We start from the raw sequence: 16,285 nt of genomic DNA, 5'->3' as shown, positions 1-16,285 counted from the left end.
AGGTCTAAGCGCGCCCAGGGCTGTCGCCTCTGCTGTTACGGCCCCTCTGGCTGGGGGAAAGGACTCCTGTGGTCCTGCTGCCGAGTTAATCCAGAGCCCGGGGCCTTAGATCTGGGGGCGACACCGGTCCGAGAACGGCCCCTTCTCACAGACAGGTATCCCAGGGCAAAGAGATAAGCTGCATCATCCTCCCCCTTTTTTTCTGTCGGCTCTAGCGTCACGTACGGTCCTAGGACGATGTTCTGAGGGTGAGTGTAAGGTTCATTCGAAGGGCTCTTGGGGGCCGGAGCCCCCGGCAATCCGTCTAACGCTGCCTTATAGGAGGGAGCTGTAGGGCTTTCTGAAAACACAGAACACCCCATCTCAGCGTCTCAACTCTATGGGAGATGCCAGGCTTTCCGAGAAGCCTAGGGATTTCAGGTGGAATGGTCACAAATCTCTCCAGGAGCTCTCATTCCGTTTATTTCCGTTTCCCTTCCCTTCCATCTCTTATTTTTCTTCCTTTTAAAAGACTATCAGTGGCAGATTTTTCCCGCGGACTGCCTTGCAAACTTCGGTGCGGAGGCAAATCCCACAGAGAGGCTAGGGCAGAGCACGCCTGTGCCTGTGTCGGGCAAGTGTTCCCATGTGAGTGTGAGACTGCGAGGAGTGTGTAAATGTAGGATGTGTAACTGAAAAGTGTGCGTGCACATGTCAGTGTTTGTGTGAGTGTGGACTACGCGCACGCGTGTCTTAGGAATGTGTGTGCCGGTGCGCCTGTGAGCGTGCGAGGCCGTCAGGTTGTGTGACAGTGAGGAGTTGGACTGCGTGTGTGAGGCTGTATGAGGACGAGTGTGAGGCCGCGCGCGGGCGTGTGAGAACGGTGCATGTGTGAGCGCACGTGTGTTCGAGTCCCTACTCCTCCCCGCGCTGCAAAGTGCAGGGGGCGGGCCGGGCGGCAGGGGGCCTGCCCCGCTGGATTCCCGCATGCTAGTTCCGGGGCGGTCGGGTCTCCAGGGCTTTATGCACTGTCTGGAGGGTGGGGACTGGCGCGGCTAGAAAACGGGATGCCTCGGCGCCCGGCTCGGCTTTCCCCCACTAGGAGCCTGCTGAGGTGCAGGCCTCCGGGAGCGCGCGCTAGCAGAGGCGCGGCGGGTGCTGTGTGTTACGCGCGCCCACCTTCTGGGGAAGGAACCGCAAGGCCCGGGCCGCCGATGGTCGCGGGGATGCAGCGCGGGGTGGCGGCGGTGGCGTGCGCGTTGCTGCTGGCTTTTGCCGCCTGCTTGGGTCGGGCCAGTGGCCAAGGTAAGCGCTCACTGCCCGGAATTCTGCGCGGAGCTCCGGACTTAACCGGCAGTGGCAGGGGTCGGGTCCGTAAGCGCACTGAGGGGACCGCGGCCGGACAGGGGCCAGGGCAGGGCGGCGGCACTGGAGCGGCTCCCGGCGGGGCGCTCAGGTTGCTCAGCGAGGGGCGAGCTGGAGCACCCCTCCTTCGTCCGCCCGGCAACTGAGCAGCCGCAAACTTGAGAAAGTAGCTCCGCCGGTTTCGGTGACAGCGCAGAGACGGGGACCCCGTCTTTGTTCCCACGGGACTTTCTCCCGACCTTCCCGAAAGCACTCCGCAGTTGGAACCCGGAGACTAAGGTTCTCCCAGCCAGTGCGCAGTCTGCCTCCCATACTGATTTTATTTCTGGGTGCCTGCGGGGATTCGCGGCGGTTCTCCGTGCGTGGTGTTCCACCTGCAGCGCTCAGCCGGGGAGATCCCTTGGCGGGCTAGAGCACTCCCCCCTTCTCCTCAGCGAAACTTGGTCCCACGTTGACCCTCAAGAGACCGCATCTCGATACAGATCATTTACGAGCCGAGATAAGGCCCGGAGGCGGGATTGGCCGAGAGAACAGCAGATATACTGGGGCATTTTCTTTGAAGGGTTTTCCTTTTCAACTGGGAGGTGGGGGCTTTTGTGTTGATGAATGAGGCCCCGTCTGTGCGGCCAGAGATTTGAGGGCTCGGATGGAGAAAGTTTCTGGGATGAAGCACTTAAAATTTCTCTCAGGTTGCTAGAGTTTACATTTTTACAGATACAGGCAGAGAAGAAAGGGAGGAAGAAGTGGAGGGGATAAAAACCGTAAGGGGGAAGAGGAGAGAGAAGACAAGTAGGAATGAAAAGGGAGAGAAGGAAGGGAGAGAGGGAATTTGAAGACATATAGAAAGTAGCGCGCGGACTGGGGTGGGGGGGGGTGGGAGACCGACCAGGGATGAATGGGAAGGGCGAGGAGGAGGCAGGGGAACCCGCGAGCTCTCTCCAGGCTTTGCGTTGCTAGGTAGCAGCCCGGAGCTGCGTGTGACCGACCACCAGACAGACAGAACGGACTCGGCTGCCTCCGCAGGGACTAATCTGTCTGTGGGGACGGGAGAGTCCCCCCCCCCCCACACTTCTTTCGCCTCCTGCTCCTTCCCTCCCGTCGGACAACTTAATTGCTCTACAATGAAAATGAAACCCCTATTGTTGTAGGATTAGCCAAAGCAATAAATTGATTTCCCTGGATCCCATATTGGGGTTGATGGATAGGGACTGTAGAAGCCCCCATTTACGGAGGAGAGGGAAAAGCCTGTGGATGGGCCATGGCATGTATTCAAATGGTTAATCTGCTTTCTTTCCTCAATTCTTAGTGTAAGCTCCTTAGAGGGAATCAACTAAGTAATTATACAGCAACTCCTAGCAGTACCCATTTCAGACTTCCTGAGAAGAAGTTTGGAAACGCCAACAAACCCCACTGGTCTTTTAAAAATCTTAGGAAAGGGAGGGGAGGCAGGGGGAGACTTAATAATAATTCTTGTTTTGAACACCTTTTCTCAGTGTTGTTAACACAGAAAGAGGATTTATTATTATTGCGGTAGGTTTGCCGCAGTGCTTAGGGTGATAACATCTTACGTCCTAAATATAGCCTTAGGATTTACTATATGCTCCTGTCGGTGCCTGGCAAAAAGAAATCTTGTCGGGGTTCATCTGGGATACATCTGGATTGTCCCTGTATAATCAAACAGATACTTTATCCCCTGGGTTGATGGTTTAGTCACCAAATAAACTGTATTTACTCTTCTTAGTAGGTTACATCCATACCTCTTCTTTAATAATAATATTATGTACAGTAAGAGTTAACATATCATAAACATATATATATGTGGCAGACCCTGTTCTTAGTGCTTTATACTTACTGATATTTAATCTTTATAATAATGCTTTGATATCAGTATTCTTAAAATCCCTATTTTACTAATGGGAAATGGAGGCACTGGGCAATGAAGTAATTTGTCCCAGGTCATACTGTGGGCAGAGTTGTGAGGCCAGTCCAAGAGAGGGTATAATTTCACTGCTTATATAGTATGTGACTCTCTCCTCTATTTCCCTCTTTTCTTTTGTACTAAAAATGTCATGCTCCCTAGGTTACTACCCATGTGTAAGGTTTCTGAAGAAACTGACTGGCATTTTATGTCTTTGCCACAGAAGGTAAAATCTACCTGCTTTGCCGTAACAAATTTTTTCAGAAATTCTTTTCAGGTTTCTATCACTTTATCCCAGGTGTCCTCATTCTCAGTCTTCCTACTTGTCCTCTGAATATCCTCAGCCTGGAAGGTTAAGGAGATTTCTAGATTCATGTTGTATTGACACTGTTCAGATAGAGTGTGATGACCTTGTAAATGTCCTTATACCACATTTTAGGTAAGCTCTTCCTGCAAGGTTTGCGTCATTAGATCTTGGAAAAGAACTCTGGGTATTTTATGGTTAGTCTTTAGAAAAATTATAGCATATCTATAGCTAAGATTATTTGTGTATTCATATTTTGCATAATGCTTTGAAGAAAAGTTTGGAGAGCCTGACGGAGCTCTGGGGCCAAGCTGACAGGGTTTCAGCAATGGTTCTCCACCTTCTGGCTGTGTGACCTTGGGGAAGTCAGGAAACTTGCGTGGCTCAGATTGCTGATCTGCCAAATTGATGGGATAACAGGAGGAATCTCTTCTGTGGCATTTATTAACATAAAGAGATAAAAGGGCGGAACGTGTAAGGCCTATAGACAATGATCGTAACTAGCAGCTATTATATTGACCAATACTAAAGGTAACTTTTTGGGGGGGGGTTACTATTCATATTTCTAATTTCTCAGTGTGCATAAGGAAGTCTTACGCATGTTTCACTAACATTTATTTGAGGAATTCCCAGCTCTCAGGATACGACTAGAAGGTTTTTTGAGAAAATGGTATTGATCTTAAAGTTACATTCTTTCCTCCAATAGAGGCTTGGTTATGCCTTTTTACAGTTAGTATCAGCTTTATGACAATTACATCTTCAGGTGAAGTTTACATATTTGAAAGGATTCTGGGGCCTGTAATAAGCATGCAACATTTTGTGTCTGCAACATTTTGGTTCTATTACATCTCTGATACCACTGCTGCTTTTACTTCCCAGCAGTTGGCTTTTTCCCCCCTCTGCTTGAAGTTCTTACTGTCCAGTTTTTATAGGGCTTCTGCTCAAACTCCCTGATGCAATCTTGTGCCTGTCCTGTTCTAATAGAAACTTAGACTTTTACAGATGGAGGAAATCTTAGCTATCAGCTGGTCTACTTGGATTATTTTATAGATAAGCAACTAAACCCTGGAGGGAAGAAGAAGGGGCTGAATGGAGTGAAAGGGGGGTGGTGAAGCCCTTCACCTAAGGGCATGTTGCCAAGGTTAGAACTAAGATCTAAACCCGTCTCCTCTTTGTGACCTCCTAATTGATCATTTTTAGATACACGTGCTTGGACTGTCCTCCGCCTGGTTGGTTGAGGAGGCCTGTAGATTGCTTTTCTGTTGATTCTGACCTGACAAACGAGGAAAGTGTGATGAAAAGATCACCTTGGTCAATCCCTCTTAATTGGATGGGTCACATATCTCAGTTCTAAGAGAAATCTCAAGTCTAAGAGGATAGGTTACTATAGCCATGTGTTTTCATCTTGGTCCAGAATTTATTCCATGTTGGTGTTCCAGCTTCCAAAGACCATACCTGTAGATCTATTTTTCAAAAACTTGGGTCATCAAAGCATATTCCTAGGTTTTCAGGTTTCGTAGTATAGACTGCTACATGAATAGGTTTTTAGTCTTAATTCATAGTAATTGATCATTGTCCATGTTCTCTAAGCAGGTACTCTAAGAACGCTGACAGGTTTTATTTTATTTAAAAAAAGTATTTAATAAAAAAATTTACAATAATGGTGTCAAGTTCTAAGAACCCTGGCCAGGATCTCACCAATGTTAGAAAGATTTGACCTGTTTCAGCCTGAGTTTTAAAATGGTCAGATTGGTGGTGGTTCTGAAATATCAAGAGACATTTCTTTCTTTCTTTTTTTTTTTCCCCTAAAGAACTTTATTAATCTTGATTCAAACTTTATCCCTAGACTTCTTCAGCTTAATTAGCTACAAAGAATGAATTGTATATAAGCAAAAACTGAAAAGAGCTGCAGTGTCCAAGGGGCTTGGGCTTAAAAATATTAGAGATCTAGATTTTATCAGATCCATGCACAAAATTTTAAAGAGCAGTCATAATATAAAATAGCGGCTCCCAGTAACTTCTTTACGTTTTATCTTCTTCAGAAGTTGACCCAATTCAGTTTGCTTCATTCTTGGAAGTTTCATCAAAATTCTCCACAAGATCTGGAACTTCATCATCCTCCTCTCCAGTAGCAAGTGGTGCTTTTCCATCCACAGATTGTTTGGGCAGAGCTTCAGCCAGTCATCTTCAGCTAGTTAGACTGTCTGCACCAAGTTGGTTTAAGATACAGGGTAGCATTTCTGTCAGCTGCTTTGTCTCAGCATGGCCTGTAATGGTGAAAGTGTTCGCTGCCAGCGGTGCCTGAACTTTGGGGTTGTTAAAGTGGATCACTGTTCCTTGGTTTGTGAACATACTCACTTCTTCACAACCACAGATATTGTTTACCCCTAACTTCTTTAAGGAGAACTGAAGTTTATCATCTGCTGTAGCTGTTCTATGAACCACCTTCTTTTGGTGAGCAGTTCTTTTCCCACCAATGCACACTTGGGCTTGCAGTTTGGCGAGTTTCTCCTGGTTTGTGATAGTTTCTTTCATCTTGTTGGAGTGGAAATGGGACTGTGTTGGGGGACGAGGGGTTGGCGCTCAGCGGGTCTCCTGGCAGACCAGCTGAGATTAGGTGCACACATCTGGGGACGCAAGTGGCAGCTCCAGAGACATTTCTTTGATGCTTCATGTGTTCTGTTGGGGGTCCATGGAAATGTTTCCTAAGCAATTTTTTCACAATCTCAGCATGGTGAAATGAAGTGGGAAGAGTGTGAGATTTTAGAGTTAGAAGATCTGGGTTTGAATCTTGACTCTGCCGTTTACTATGTGGGAAATTCAGGACAATACTCAACTGTTCAGGTCAGTTTTCTTATTTGTAAGATGGGCACATATCTACCTTAAAGGGTAGTTATGTCAATTAAGTGATTAGTGTGAAATGTTTTATAGATTGTGAGGTCTCACGTACATATTTCTATCCATCTTTATTAACCTCTTCAAGAATTTAACTGTTTTTCAAATTTGAGAAGAAGATACTGTAGTATCTTGTGGCTTTGTTTTTGTTTTTGTTTTTTGTGTTTTTTTTTTTGTTTGTTTTTAACACAGGTGGTTCTTTGATGCATCTGTGCATGCTGGTTTATCATTTTATTTTATTTTTTTAAAGATTTAATTTATTTATTTGACAGAGAGATCACAAGTAGGCAGAGAGGCAGGCAGAGAGAGAGGGGGAAGCAGGCTCCCTGCTGAGCAAAGAGCCCGATGTGGGGCTTGATCCCAGGACCTTGAGATCATGACCTGAGCCGAAGACAGAGGCTTAACCCACTGAGCTACCCAGGCACCCCTGGTTTATCTTAGTGGCCACAACTTGACATATTAGTCTAGACACTTAGGTTTGTAAATGACAGAACTCTAAACTGCTTGGAGCCAAAAGGAAGTTTATTGAAATACGTAATTGAAAAGGTAAAGCTCTTAGGTTGAACTATATGGGGTTGCTGTTTTTCTAGACAGCCGAATATTGGCAATTTCTTTTGACTCAACATAATATAAAATGGGGGCTCAGACTATGTCAGGCTGATCTGTTTTCGCTATCTCCTAACTCTGGGATGACTCTGTTCTCGAATGTTTTCTTTGCTGTTCTAAGATGGTTGTCAGTGGCTCCTGGAGCCGCATCCTTTCATGTAATGACCACTAGGGAAAAACAAGAGTTTTTGTCTTAATTGTTCCCAGCAAAAGTCTTCGTTGCATCTTGGGCTCTTAGGTTCTCCTTGGAGAACCAGTCACTGTATCTATGGTATGAAGTGTGCCCATGGCTTAGGCTTGGATATATGCTTGGTCCCAGAAGTCCTGCACTAAGGTTGGACTGCAAAGGGAAATTGGGGAGAGTGACCAGGTGACCAGAGGCTGGGCTCCAAAAACAACACGTGTCTAGGACACCTCATCAGGTATAACGAACTGATGTTATTTTTCATGTAGTTTTTTTTTTTTAAATTTATTTATTTGACAGACAGATCACAAGTGGGTAGAGAGGCAGGCCGAGACAGAGAGAGGGAGAAGCAGGCTCCTGAGCAGAGAGCCCAATGCGGGGCTCGATCCCAGAACCCTGGGATCATGACCCGAGCTGAAGGCAGAGGCTTTAACCCACTGAGCCACCCAGGCGCCCCTGATATTATTTTTATTTTATACATGAGGGCAGACTTACAAGGCTATAGAAATTTCTCAAGAGCACACTGTCTTGGGATAACTCAGTGAATTGAAAGGGGAAAAGTATTGAAAATATTAAGGCAAAAGACATGATGCTCTGTGTTCCTGGGATCATGTTACAGCTTTAAGTTTAGGAGAACAGGGGAAAGAAGGACTTTTAGAAGGTTTACCTGTAGAGGTTTACTTGTAGCTTAAAGTAGTGTTACTTGGAGCAGAACTTGTGGTGGACAGGAAAGTTCTGGAAAATAAACTTAAAGAGCAGAGTACAGGAGCTCTTGAGTCCACTGTTTCTATTTTTCAGTGAATCCTAGGCCCTTTCTCCTTTCTCAACTAACTCTGCTCTCTTGTTTATATTCTTAAGACTTTGTCCCTTTTGCAGGCAGGAGGCCTTGGCTATGAGAATGGGGTGGAAAGAAAGAGGAGAGGAGGGTCTGGAGACGTACTGAAATGCTTCTATGGAGACAGAATACATCTTGGTGCAAATCCAAGGGTCTTTAGCATTTAACCTGAGGACTGCTTCTGTAAATGGTAGAGCAGGTGTCTTTCACACCTCCTTGGATTAATTCAGAAATGCCAAATAGATGAATTCCATGCCAGTGGTTATTTTGCTGGTCTTTAAGTTTTATTACTGATAGCACGGGCTGAGAAACATTATCATTCAAAAAGTAAGATATGGGTACTTTTGACTTAGGACAGTGCCAAAACACAATGTAAGGAAATAATAAGTCTCTCCAAGAAAGGTGACAAGTTAGACAATGAAGTTTCATGTTGAAAGCTCTATGCTTTTAGTCATTAGCCCTCAGGTCATGCCTGACCCCCAAGGTTATTGGGAACAGGGAGAAATGAATGAAAGGAGGAAATGTAATTACCATTCTGTGCATTGAAAAGTTAAGCCACTGTTACCATGGATACAATGGCTTGTTTATTGTCCAGATCTCCAGATCCAGGTTTGTAAGCAATACTAGAGGTCTCCTTTAAGTTTATGTACTATCAGTCAGTAACACATGAAGATTCTTTCTTAGTAACTTTGACAATAAGTCTTTACTCACTGATTTACTGATTGACATTAAGTAACAACATACCTACTTTTGACTGCCCAGCAGGTGTTAAGGAAGCATGAAAAAGGGGAAGAAGAAGACAGTAAACTACAATTCTGTTATGCTAGACTTCCTTGAATTCCTATATAGAAACATCCTGTCCTATCTGTCAGATTTGTTTGCCACTTTGGGCCCAGTTTTTGGTTTTTATCTTATTAACAAGGAGAAGCTTGGTCGAATAAAGGCTGAAAAATCAAAATAATTTGTTTCATAGGAAAATCTTCAAATAAAGTTGAATTTAAGAATGGAGGTGGTGGTTATTGCTGTTGTTGTTGTTGTTTTTTAATCTGAAATATGTCAGTCTTAACCACGATATAATCTCATTAAAGGAGAGGAGAAAATGTCAACATGTGCTTCGACACTGGTTTTAATTTTGATGTGGGGAAGGGTGTGGGGGATACTCTTTTCGTTGTGAGAAACCAGAAACTGAAAACCCACCTCAAACTGACTTAAACAATAAAGGGTATTTATTGGCTCATGTTAACTAGAAAATTCTGAGGCAGAGTGGGGTTCAGGTGTGGGGCATTCAGGGCTCCAGTTCTCTTTTCTTTGTGTTTTTCTTGACTCCACTCTCTTCTAGGTTTCAGCTTTGTTTTCAGTCTGGCTTCCCTATTATTATCATAGCTGCCAGAGCAAATGGGGCTACATGTTGTCTGGATCATATCTAAGGGCAGGTCACCTGTGAGATTTTGGTTATGTTCGCAAAAGCATCATTTCATAACAGCTTATGGAATGCTCTAACTTCTAGAGACCCTAGATAGAAGTCAGTCAGCTCTCACAATCACCTAGGGAGCTTTGAAAAGTAGATAGATTCTTAGGCCAAAACCCATACTTACTAAAGCAGGAGGATGGACATATGTTTTTAAAGAGTTTCTGGTTGATTCTGAGGACCAGACAATTTGGGAACAACTGATCTAGGTAGCCTTTCATTTTTTAGTTTTGTAACTAAAGGTATACTAATGTGCCACTGAAAATTTCTTCCAGTGGCAGTTAAGGACACTTTGTTAAATCCGTGCTTTCTTTTGGGTGGGATGTTACAAGGTAGCTACAGTAAGAAGGGAAACTAGTCTTTTGTACCTAGAGCCTCCCCCATTCCTGGGCATCTCCTGGGCATCTCCTTTCCTGGCTGACATGACTGCTGCTCCCTAGAGCTTCTGTTTATGTCTTAATTGTGTTCTTTGCTCTTTCCCTGGACACCCTTGAAGTCCTTCCTCGCACTTAGAACCTTAGATTCTTTGAGATGAACGGTGGCGGTTGGAGGTCTTCTAACCCTTTCTTACCCAAATCAGACAGATTTCTCTATAACCACTGGAATCGCTCTTCAATTTATCCCAGAGTATCCCGACAGAGTCTGCTGGCGTCTAAAGCAGCCATCTATCCAATGGTTGGAATGTGAGTGTCAGAAAACCTTGTAGCTTGTTTCTTTTATATCCTAAGCCCAATTCTTTGTTGACCCCACTGGGACTTAGAGTCGGTGATCCTACCACGTCTATGCTATCCCTCAAATCCTGCATTTTATTTATTTCCTCGGCTTAGATTTTTATGACTCATCATTAACATCACTTCCTTGCCTATAAGGCCCCCTTGTCTTGCTTTCCTGTGCTCTGCAAAAGCCCAGTCCTGGTTAAATCTAATATTCAACATCTGCATTGCTATAGCTAAATGTGGCAGGAGAAAAACACAAAACTGTGTTGACTGGTCTCACGATAAATTTATGAAACTAACCTCAACCTCAGACTTGCTTCCTGGCTAGGACATTTGCTTTCCTACTTCCTTACATCTCTCTCTTCAACCTTGCAACACCACCTGCTCAGATGACATTGCTGCTTATAAATGTGAAAGTAGAAGCAGCCAAAGGAGAATTCCACAAGCTCCCATAACTCAGCCATCATCACCTGCATGCATTCTGTCCATCTATTCTATCTTCCCGCCCGTTACTGTGGATGAAGTTTTCCATGCTCTGAAGTTCAAGCCATTTATTCATGTTTTAGATTGAATTCCATCTCATCTCACTAATTGTCTCTTCTTTTTGACCCACATTCCTTTCTGTCACCCTGTTTTCTTTGTTGATCTTTATCGCAAAATTCCTTCCCAGATTTGTCCATATCCACTATAATTTCTTCCTCCAGTTTTTCTCAAATCCCATACCATTCAAGTTTTAGCTCCCACTTTTGATAGATAACATCTTTCGCCATGGTCACTAATGATCCCCATGTCGTTAAATCCCAATAATCCATTCTCAGTTCTTGTTTTATTTAACTGATCAACAGCATCAGACACAGTGTATCCTGCTTTCCTCCGCAAAACATGGAATTTGGCTTTTAAACCATATTCTCTTGGTTTCCATCTTTCCTTGCTTGCCTCTGCTTGCTGCCTTTCTGGTATCTCATGCTTGTTCCTGTCCATCTCCCTGACTACTTTTCATCTCTATCTACCCTACTTCTTTGGAAACTCATCCTGTCTCATGGTTTTATCATCTGTATGTTGACAACTTCTAAATTTATGACTCTCATCCAGACCAGTACCCTGTATCCAGACCCATATATCCAACTGCGTATTTGACATATCCACCTGGCTGCCTAATAGTCGTCTTAGATTATACCTAAAACTGAACTCCTGATCTTCACTAATGCCCTAAACCTGCTTTCTACATAGACTTTTCCATCTTAGTAAATGGCTGCCCCATGCTTAGGCTAATTCCAAACCTTGGACTCTGGTTTAACTCATCTTTTTCTTTTATGCCTCACATCTAGTTCATCGGAAAATCGCATTGTTTCCATCTTCAGAATGTATCTGGAATCTATTTACCTTTCACCATGCTGATACAAGTCACAGTCAACTCTTAGATTATTGCAACAGCTTCCTAACTGATCACCCTGATTTCCTTCTGTCCCTCTTCTGTCTACTCTCAGCACCTGTTTAGAACATCAGTTAGATCATGTTACTCCTCTGCTCAAAAGCCCCAGTAGCTTCTGTGACACACAAACTGGGTTGTTCAGAAACAGATGCTGATGTTTATTAAGATCATTACTTTTGAAGGGAAAGGAAGAAGCAGGAATAGCAGAGGAAGAAGTGAAACTGGAGAAGGCCGCAGTCTCAGCCTTGTGGGAAATCTGGAGCAAGGGTTCTGAGTGTTCTGAGTCAGGCTGAAATGGCCTTCTGCAGTTACTAGATGTGGCCTCCCCCTGTAAGGGCATAACCTTGGACAAGGTGCCCTTCTGTAACTGAGGTGGACCCCAGCGGAGCTGAGTGAATGTAGAAAGTTCTTGAAGGGGACTTAAATACCCAGCTCTGGGTCTTTGTTTCTTCCCATCTCATAGTCAAGAGTTCAAATCCTTAGAGTGACCTACAATTCCCTAACCATCTATCCTTCACATCAGTTCCCTGATCTCACCTCTTCTCCTCTCCCTCACTCACAGTGCTCTAGGCATGGAGATAATTCTTGCTTCCCACCCTCCTCCCCAACATAGGGAGTTCCTTACTTACAGCTTCTATACTAACTTTTCCTCTTTCTGAACCCTCTTGCCTCAAATTGTGCATGACCTGCTCCTTGCCTCTTCCAGGTGTTTGCTTGTAGGTCACCTTCTCTGTGTGGTTTTCTCCAGTCTTTCCTGATTAACTCTCTTCACCATCTGACATAATGTATGTAATTTACTTGTTTACGGATTTACTTTTGTCTTTCCTTCTCTAATATCTCAATTTCATGAGGTCAGGAACTTTGTTTTTTAATATCTCTTTTGTTCATTCTTTTATTCCTAGTATCCAGAATAGGGATAAATAAATAAATATAAGTTGAACAAATGGATAAATGCCATCATGGACTCTAAGAAGGGGCATTGTCAGCTCCTGGCCATGTCCCTGGTATTGCCAGGCCTTAATTCCCCCAGGCTCCTGGGGGCCCCATCAGAGACCCAATGGAGGAAAAAAAAAATGCTATCTCCATCAAAACAAGTGGCTTAGCAACGCTGTTTCTCTCCATTTGACTCTCCCCTTTCCTCCGCCTCGCTGACCCCCAACTACTGATGATTCCAATTCATCATCATGCAGCAGTCTAACTTTTCTAACTTTCACTTAGACCCTTGGTTACCCTGTGAGAGTCTCCTGTACACACAGAATGGGTCAGGCTAGTTTTAGAACAGATTTGATACAGTAACTTTTAAACAAAGATAAGCCAAAGTTTTTAGACATTATGTTAGTGGACTGTCATTCTGTGTTTAAACAACACAAAAGAAAGCTGTCTGAGGCCACAGCACAGTGAAAACAGCCTTGATCAGACAAAAGGGCCTCTTTGAAGAGGGGAGTGATTTCCCAACTCAGGGAGGCAGCATGGACTACTGTGGAAAGAACATCGCATGTCAAGCCAGGACATTCATGGGCCTTGTTCCTGATGAATGAAGGAAAAATGGGCTCAACCAAAAAAGGCCCAGACTGCTGAAAAATGCCCATGGCTGCTTGTCCTGTGGGCACAACCTTTCTCATTCCAGATCCCATTCTTTTGAGGACTCCATATGCAACCATGACCAAGTAAGTTAGAGGCAGAGGAATGGCTCAGTTACATCGCTGAATGGGTAGTGAAATTGCAGGAAACAATTATGGATAAATATTTTGGAGTGCTTACGTGTCTGTCACTGTCCGAAGGGTTTTATAGGTATTAATTTACCTACTTTGCCATTAACAGTCTGAATTTATGGATAAAGGGTCAAGGCAAAGACAGGTGTGATAATTTACTTAACACCTCCAATTACTAAGTGGTGGAACCAACTTTTGAGCCTAAAGCCCTTATTCTAGGATATTGTGACTGTGGATAAGTTGGAGCAAGTAGAAGATAGTGCCTCTGTACACAAGCAAACAAAGCCTCTTTTAATGGTTCATATTATATTAAGACGATGTCATTTCAGATGCTGCTACCTTTGCAACCCAGATGTGGACATTTCTTGCTACTTTGGCAGTCATTCATTCAATACATGTTGATCAAGTGTTATGCTTCAGGCATGATGTAACTAGTTATATATTGCAGGATAGAGAAGAGAGCCTGGGTGACTCAGTCAAGTATCTGATTTTGGCTCAGGTCACGATCTCAGGGTTGTGAGATCCAGCCCCACGTGGGGCTCAGTGCTGGACATGGAGCTTGCTTAAGAGTCTCTCTCTCGGGGCGCCTGGGTGGCTCAGTGGGTTAAGCCTCTGCCTTCGGCTCAGGTCATGATCCCAGGGACCTGGGATCGAGTCCCGCATGGGGCTCTCTGCTCAGCAGGGAGCCTGCTTCTCCTCATCTCTCTCTCTGTCTCTCTGCCTATTTGTGATCTCTCTCTCTGTCAAATAAATAAATAAAATCTTTAAAAAAAAAAAAGAAAAAAAAAAAGAGTCTCTCTCTCTCTCTCCCTCTGCCCTGCCTCCTGCTTGCTTGCTTTCTCCAAAAAAAAAAAAAAAAAAAAAAAAAAAAGAGAGATTCCTGTGACATAGGCCTGTCCAAAAGATCCTACTGTTTGGAAGAGTATGTTTCTAGTTTAACCTACTTTTTCCTCTATACTCTTTAGGTACCCCTTGATTCTTTCCTGCTGGCTTCCTCCTCTGCTACCATTTCTTATCTAGTAATATTCTATTCTCTGTAATTACTTGTCTTTTAACTCAAAAAGATGACGCCCAATTAGTTCTGTACTAACTTCCTTTTAGGGGTGGCAGTGAAGTACAGAGTTAAAGGTTGTTGTTTTTTAATATGGATGGAAAAAATTCTTACTAAGTTCTCTTATTCAAATCCTAGAAGAAAGGAATGAACAACCAAGTGAGAATGGAGTCTTTCTGTGTCTGAGGAGGCTGCTCCTGTAGAGATGCGGAAAGCATTTGCCTGTGGCTGGAGGTGCTGAAAGGTCTCTTGTTCCCCAAGCATCTCTCACCCTGGCCAAAGACGTCTACTCAGGCACCGTTACAACCAGTCCTTTGGAATAAGACATTGTTTCCCCCTGAAACTCTTCTTTATTTTTATTTAAAAAAATTTTTTTTTTTTTTTTTTTTAGATTTTATGTATTTATTTGACAGAGATCACAAGTAGGCAGAGAGGTGGGCAGAGAGAGTGGGGGAAGCAGGCTCCCTGCTGAGCAGAGAGCCCGATGTGGGGCTCGATCCCAGGACCCTGAGATCATGACCTGAGCTGAAGGTAGAGGCTGAGCCCACTGAGCAACCCAGGTGCCCCTAAAACCCTTCTTTAAAATGCAGAAAATGTTTATCCCTATAGGTAAAGACTTGGTTTAGATAGCAATGCACTGTCATAGTTTTCTAGAGCAAGGTTCAGTGAGAATGAGACCCAAAGCTAGTACATTATGATGTGGGAGAAAGAAAGGAAGAAGCTGTCAGAAGGTGAGAGATAAAGTCTTGAAAGGGAGTCAACTTCATCTCATAATTGGGTTGCCTAAATCACCTTTTCTAGAGAAAAAAAATATTGCTTGTGCCTTTTCTTAGGACGACTGTATGGAGATTTCCGCTGTCAGTCTGTAAAATGGATATCAAAGATAGAACTTCTTACCTTCTAGTATGGTTCTCCTTCCTCAAGGTAGCTCTAGTTGAAATAGGATTGTTAGGAAGAAAGGAGAGGTTGACCCTAAAAACAGAGCTGTAAGACTTTCTCATTCAGTCATTCCTTAGGGATCCATCAGTGTCAGGTAAGATGGAGAGGAGGCCTTTGGGTTTAACGTGCATGGTAGTTCTACTTTTTGTAGACCTCATGATGACTGCTGATAGGAAATTCTGGTTTTGCTCTTAGTATGCAATCAATAAAAAGAATTTGCAAGTGAGTGAGGTAAAATACAGAATTTTTTTCAAGTCAAATTGCCAAATAGTTAATTTTTATGTACCAAAACTGAATTTTTTTTTCCAGTTCACTTCTGCCATAAAAATTTACCTCTTTCTAATATTTGGTGCAGTGAGGTGTTGAAAGAATTTGCAAAGTAATCATTGGAGGCCGAGATTCTGGAGAAAAACAAAATGCATGGTTTAAAAATTGAATGTACTAAGTGGAAGACAGTGAAAGTTAGAAGATTCTTGCTGTAAATAATTAAACCCAGCAGTGCAGACAAGAGAAAGCGTGGGACTCGAGCCAAGGAGGGTGCATCTTATATTGAATGCATTCACTTCCCTGAAAGGGAAATCAAAGAGCTCTTTAATAGTTGTTGCTGATTGTGAATATGTGCAACAAAATCCTACTGTAATCCAGATTTATTTTTCAAATACTTGGCAGTGATGGAAGGAATGAAAAAGGGAAGGAAGGGGAACGGTGTTTATGAAGGCCCTGGCACTCTTTCACTTGACCGAGTGCAAGCATGATTTGTCACCGTGACCTGGGACTTTGGTTCCCTCCAGAGCCCTCTTGTGCTGTGGGTGCATTGACAGATCAAAGACAATTGGCTTTTTTAAAGATTTTTTTATTTTTCCGAGACAAGCAGTGGGTCT

The 16,285-nt window shown here is 43.8% G+C and overlaps 1 protein-coding gene and 1 pseudogene across 2 annotated transcripts in view; one reads left to right on the top strand and one right to left on the bottom strand.

Annotated features, from left to right (window-relative positions):
• Positions 1 to 1,026: 1,026 nt before the first annotated feature.
• Positions 1,027 to 16,285, top strand: part of LRP2 (LDL receptor related protein 2) — a 201,900-nt gene continuing 186,641 nt past the window's right edge. For both annotated transcript variants that reach the window (XM_032355866.1, XM_032355865.1), the window contains exon 1: positions 1,027 to 1,284. In XM_032355866.1, coding sequence (XP_032211757.1) covers positions 1,047 to 1,284 — 238 coding nt within the window. In that variant the 5' untranslated portion in view covers positions 1,027 to 1,046. The remainder of the gene's footprint in view (positions 1,285 to 16,285) is intronic.
• On the bottom strand, positions 5,415 to 6,101 carry LOC116597738 (annotated as a pseudogene).

This window comes from Mustela erminea, chromosome 8, assembly GCF_009829155.1.
Source record: "Mustela erminea isolate mMusErm1 chromosome 8, mMusErm1.Pri, whole genome shotgun sequence".
Classification (NCBI taxonomy): domain Eukaryota; kingdom Metazoa; phylum Chordata; class Mammalia; order Carnivora; family Mustelidae; genus Mustela; species Mustela erminea.
This window is presented reverse-complemented; position numbering and strand designations above follow the sequence as displayed.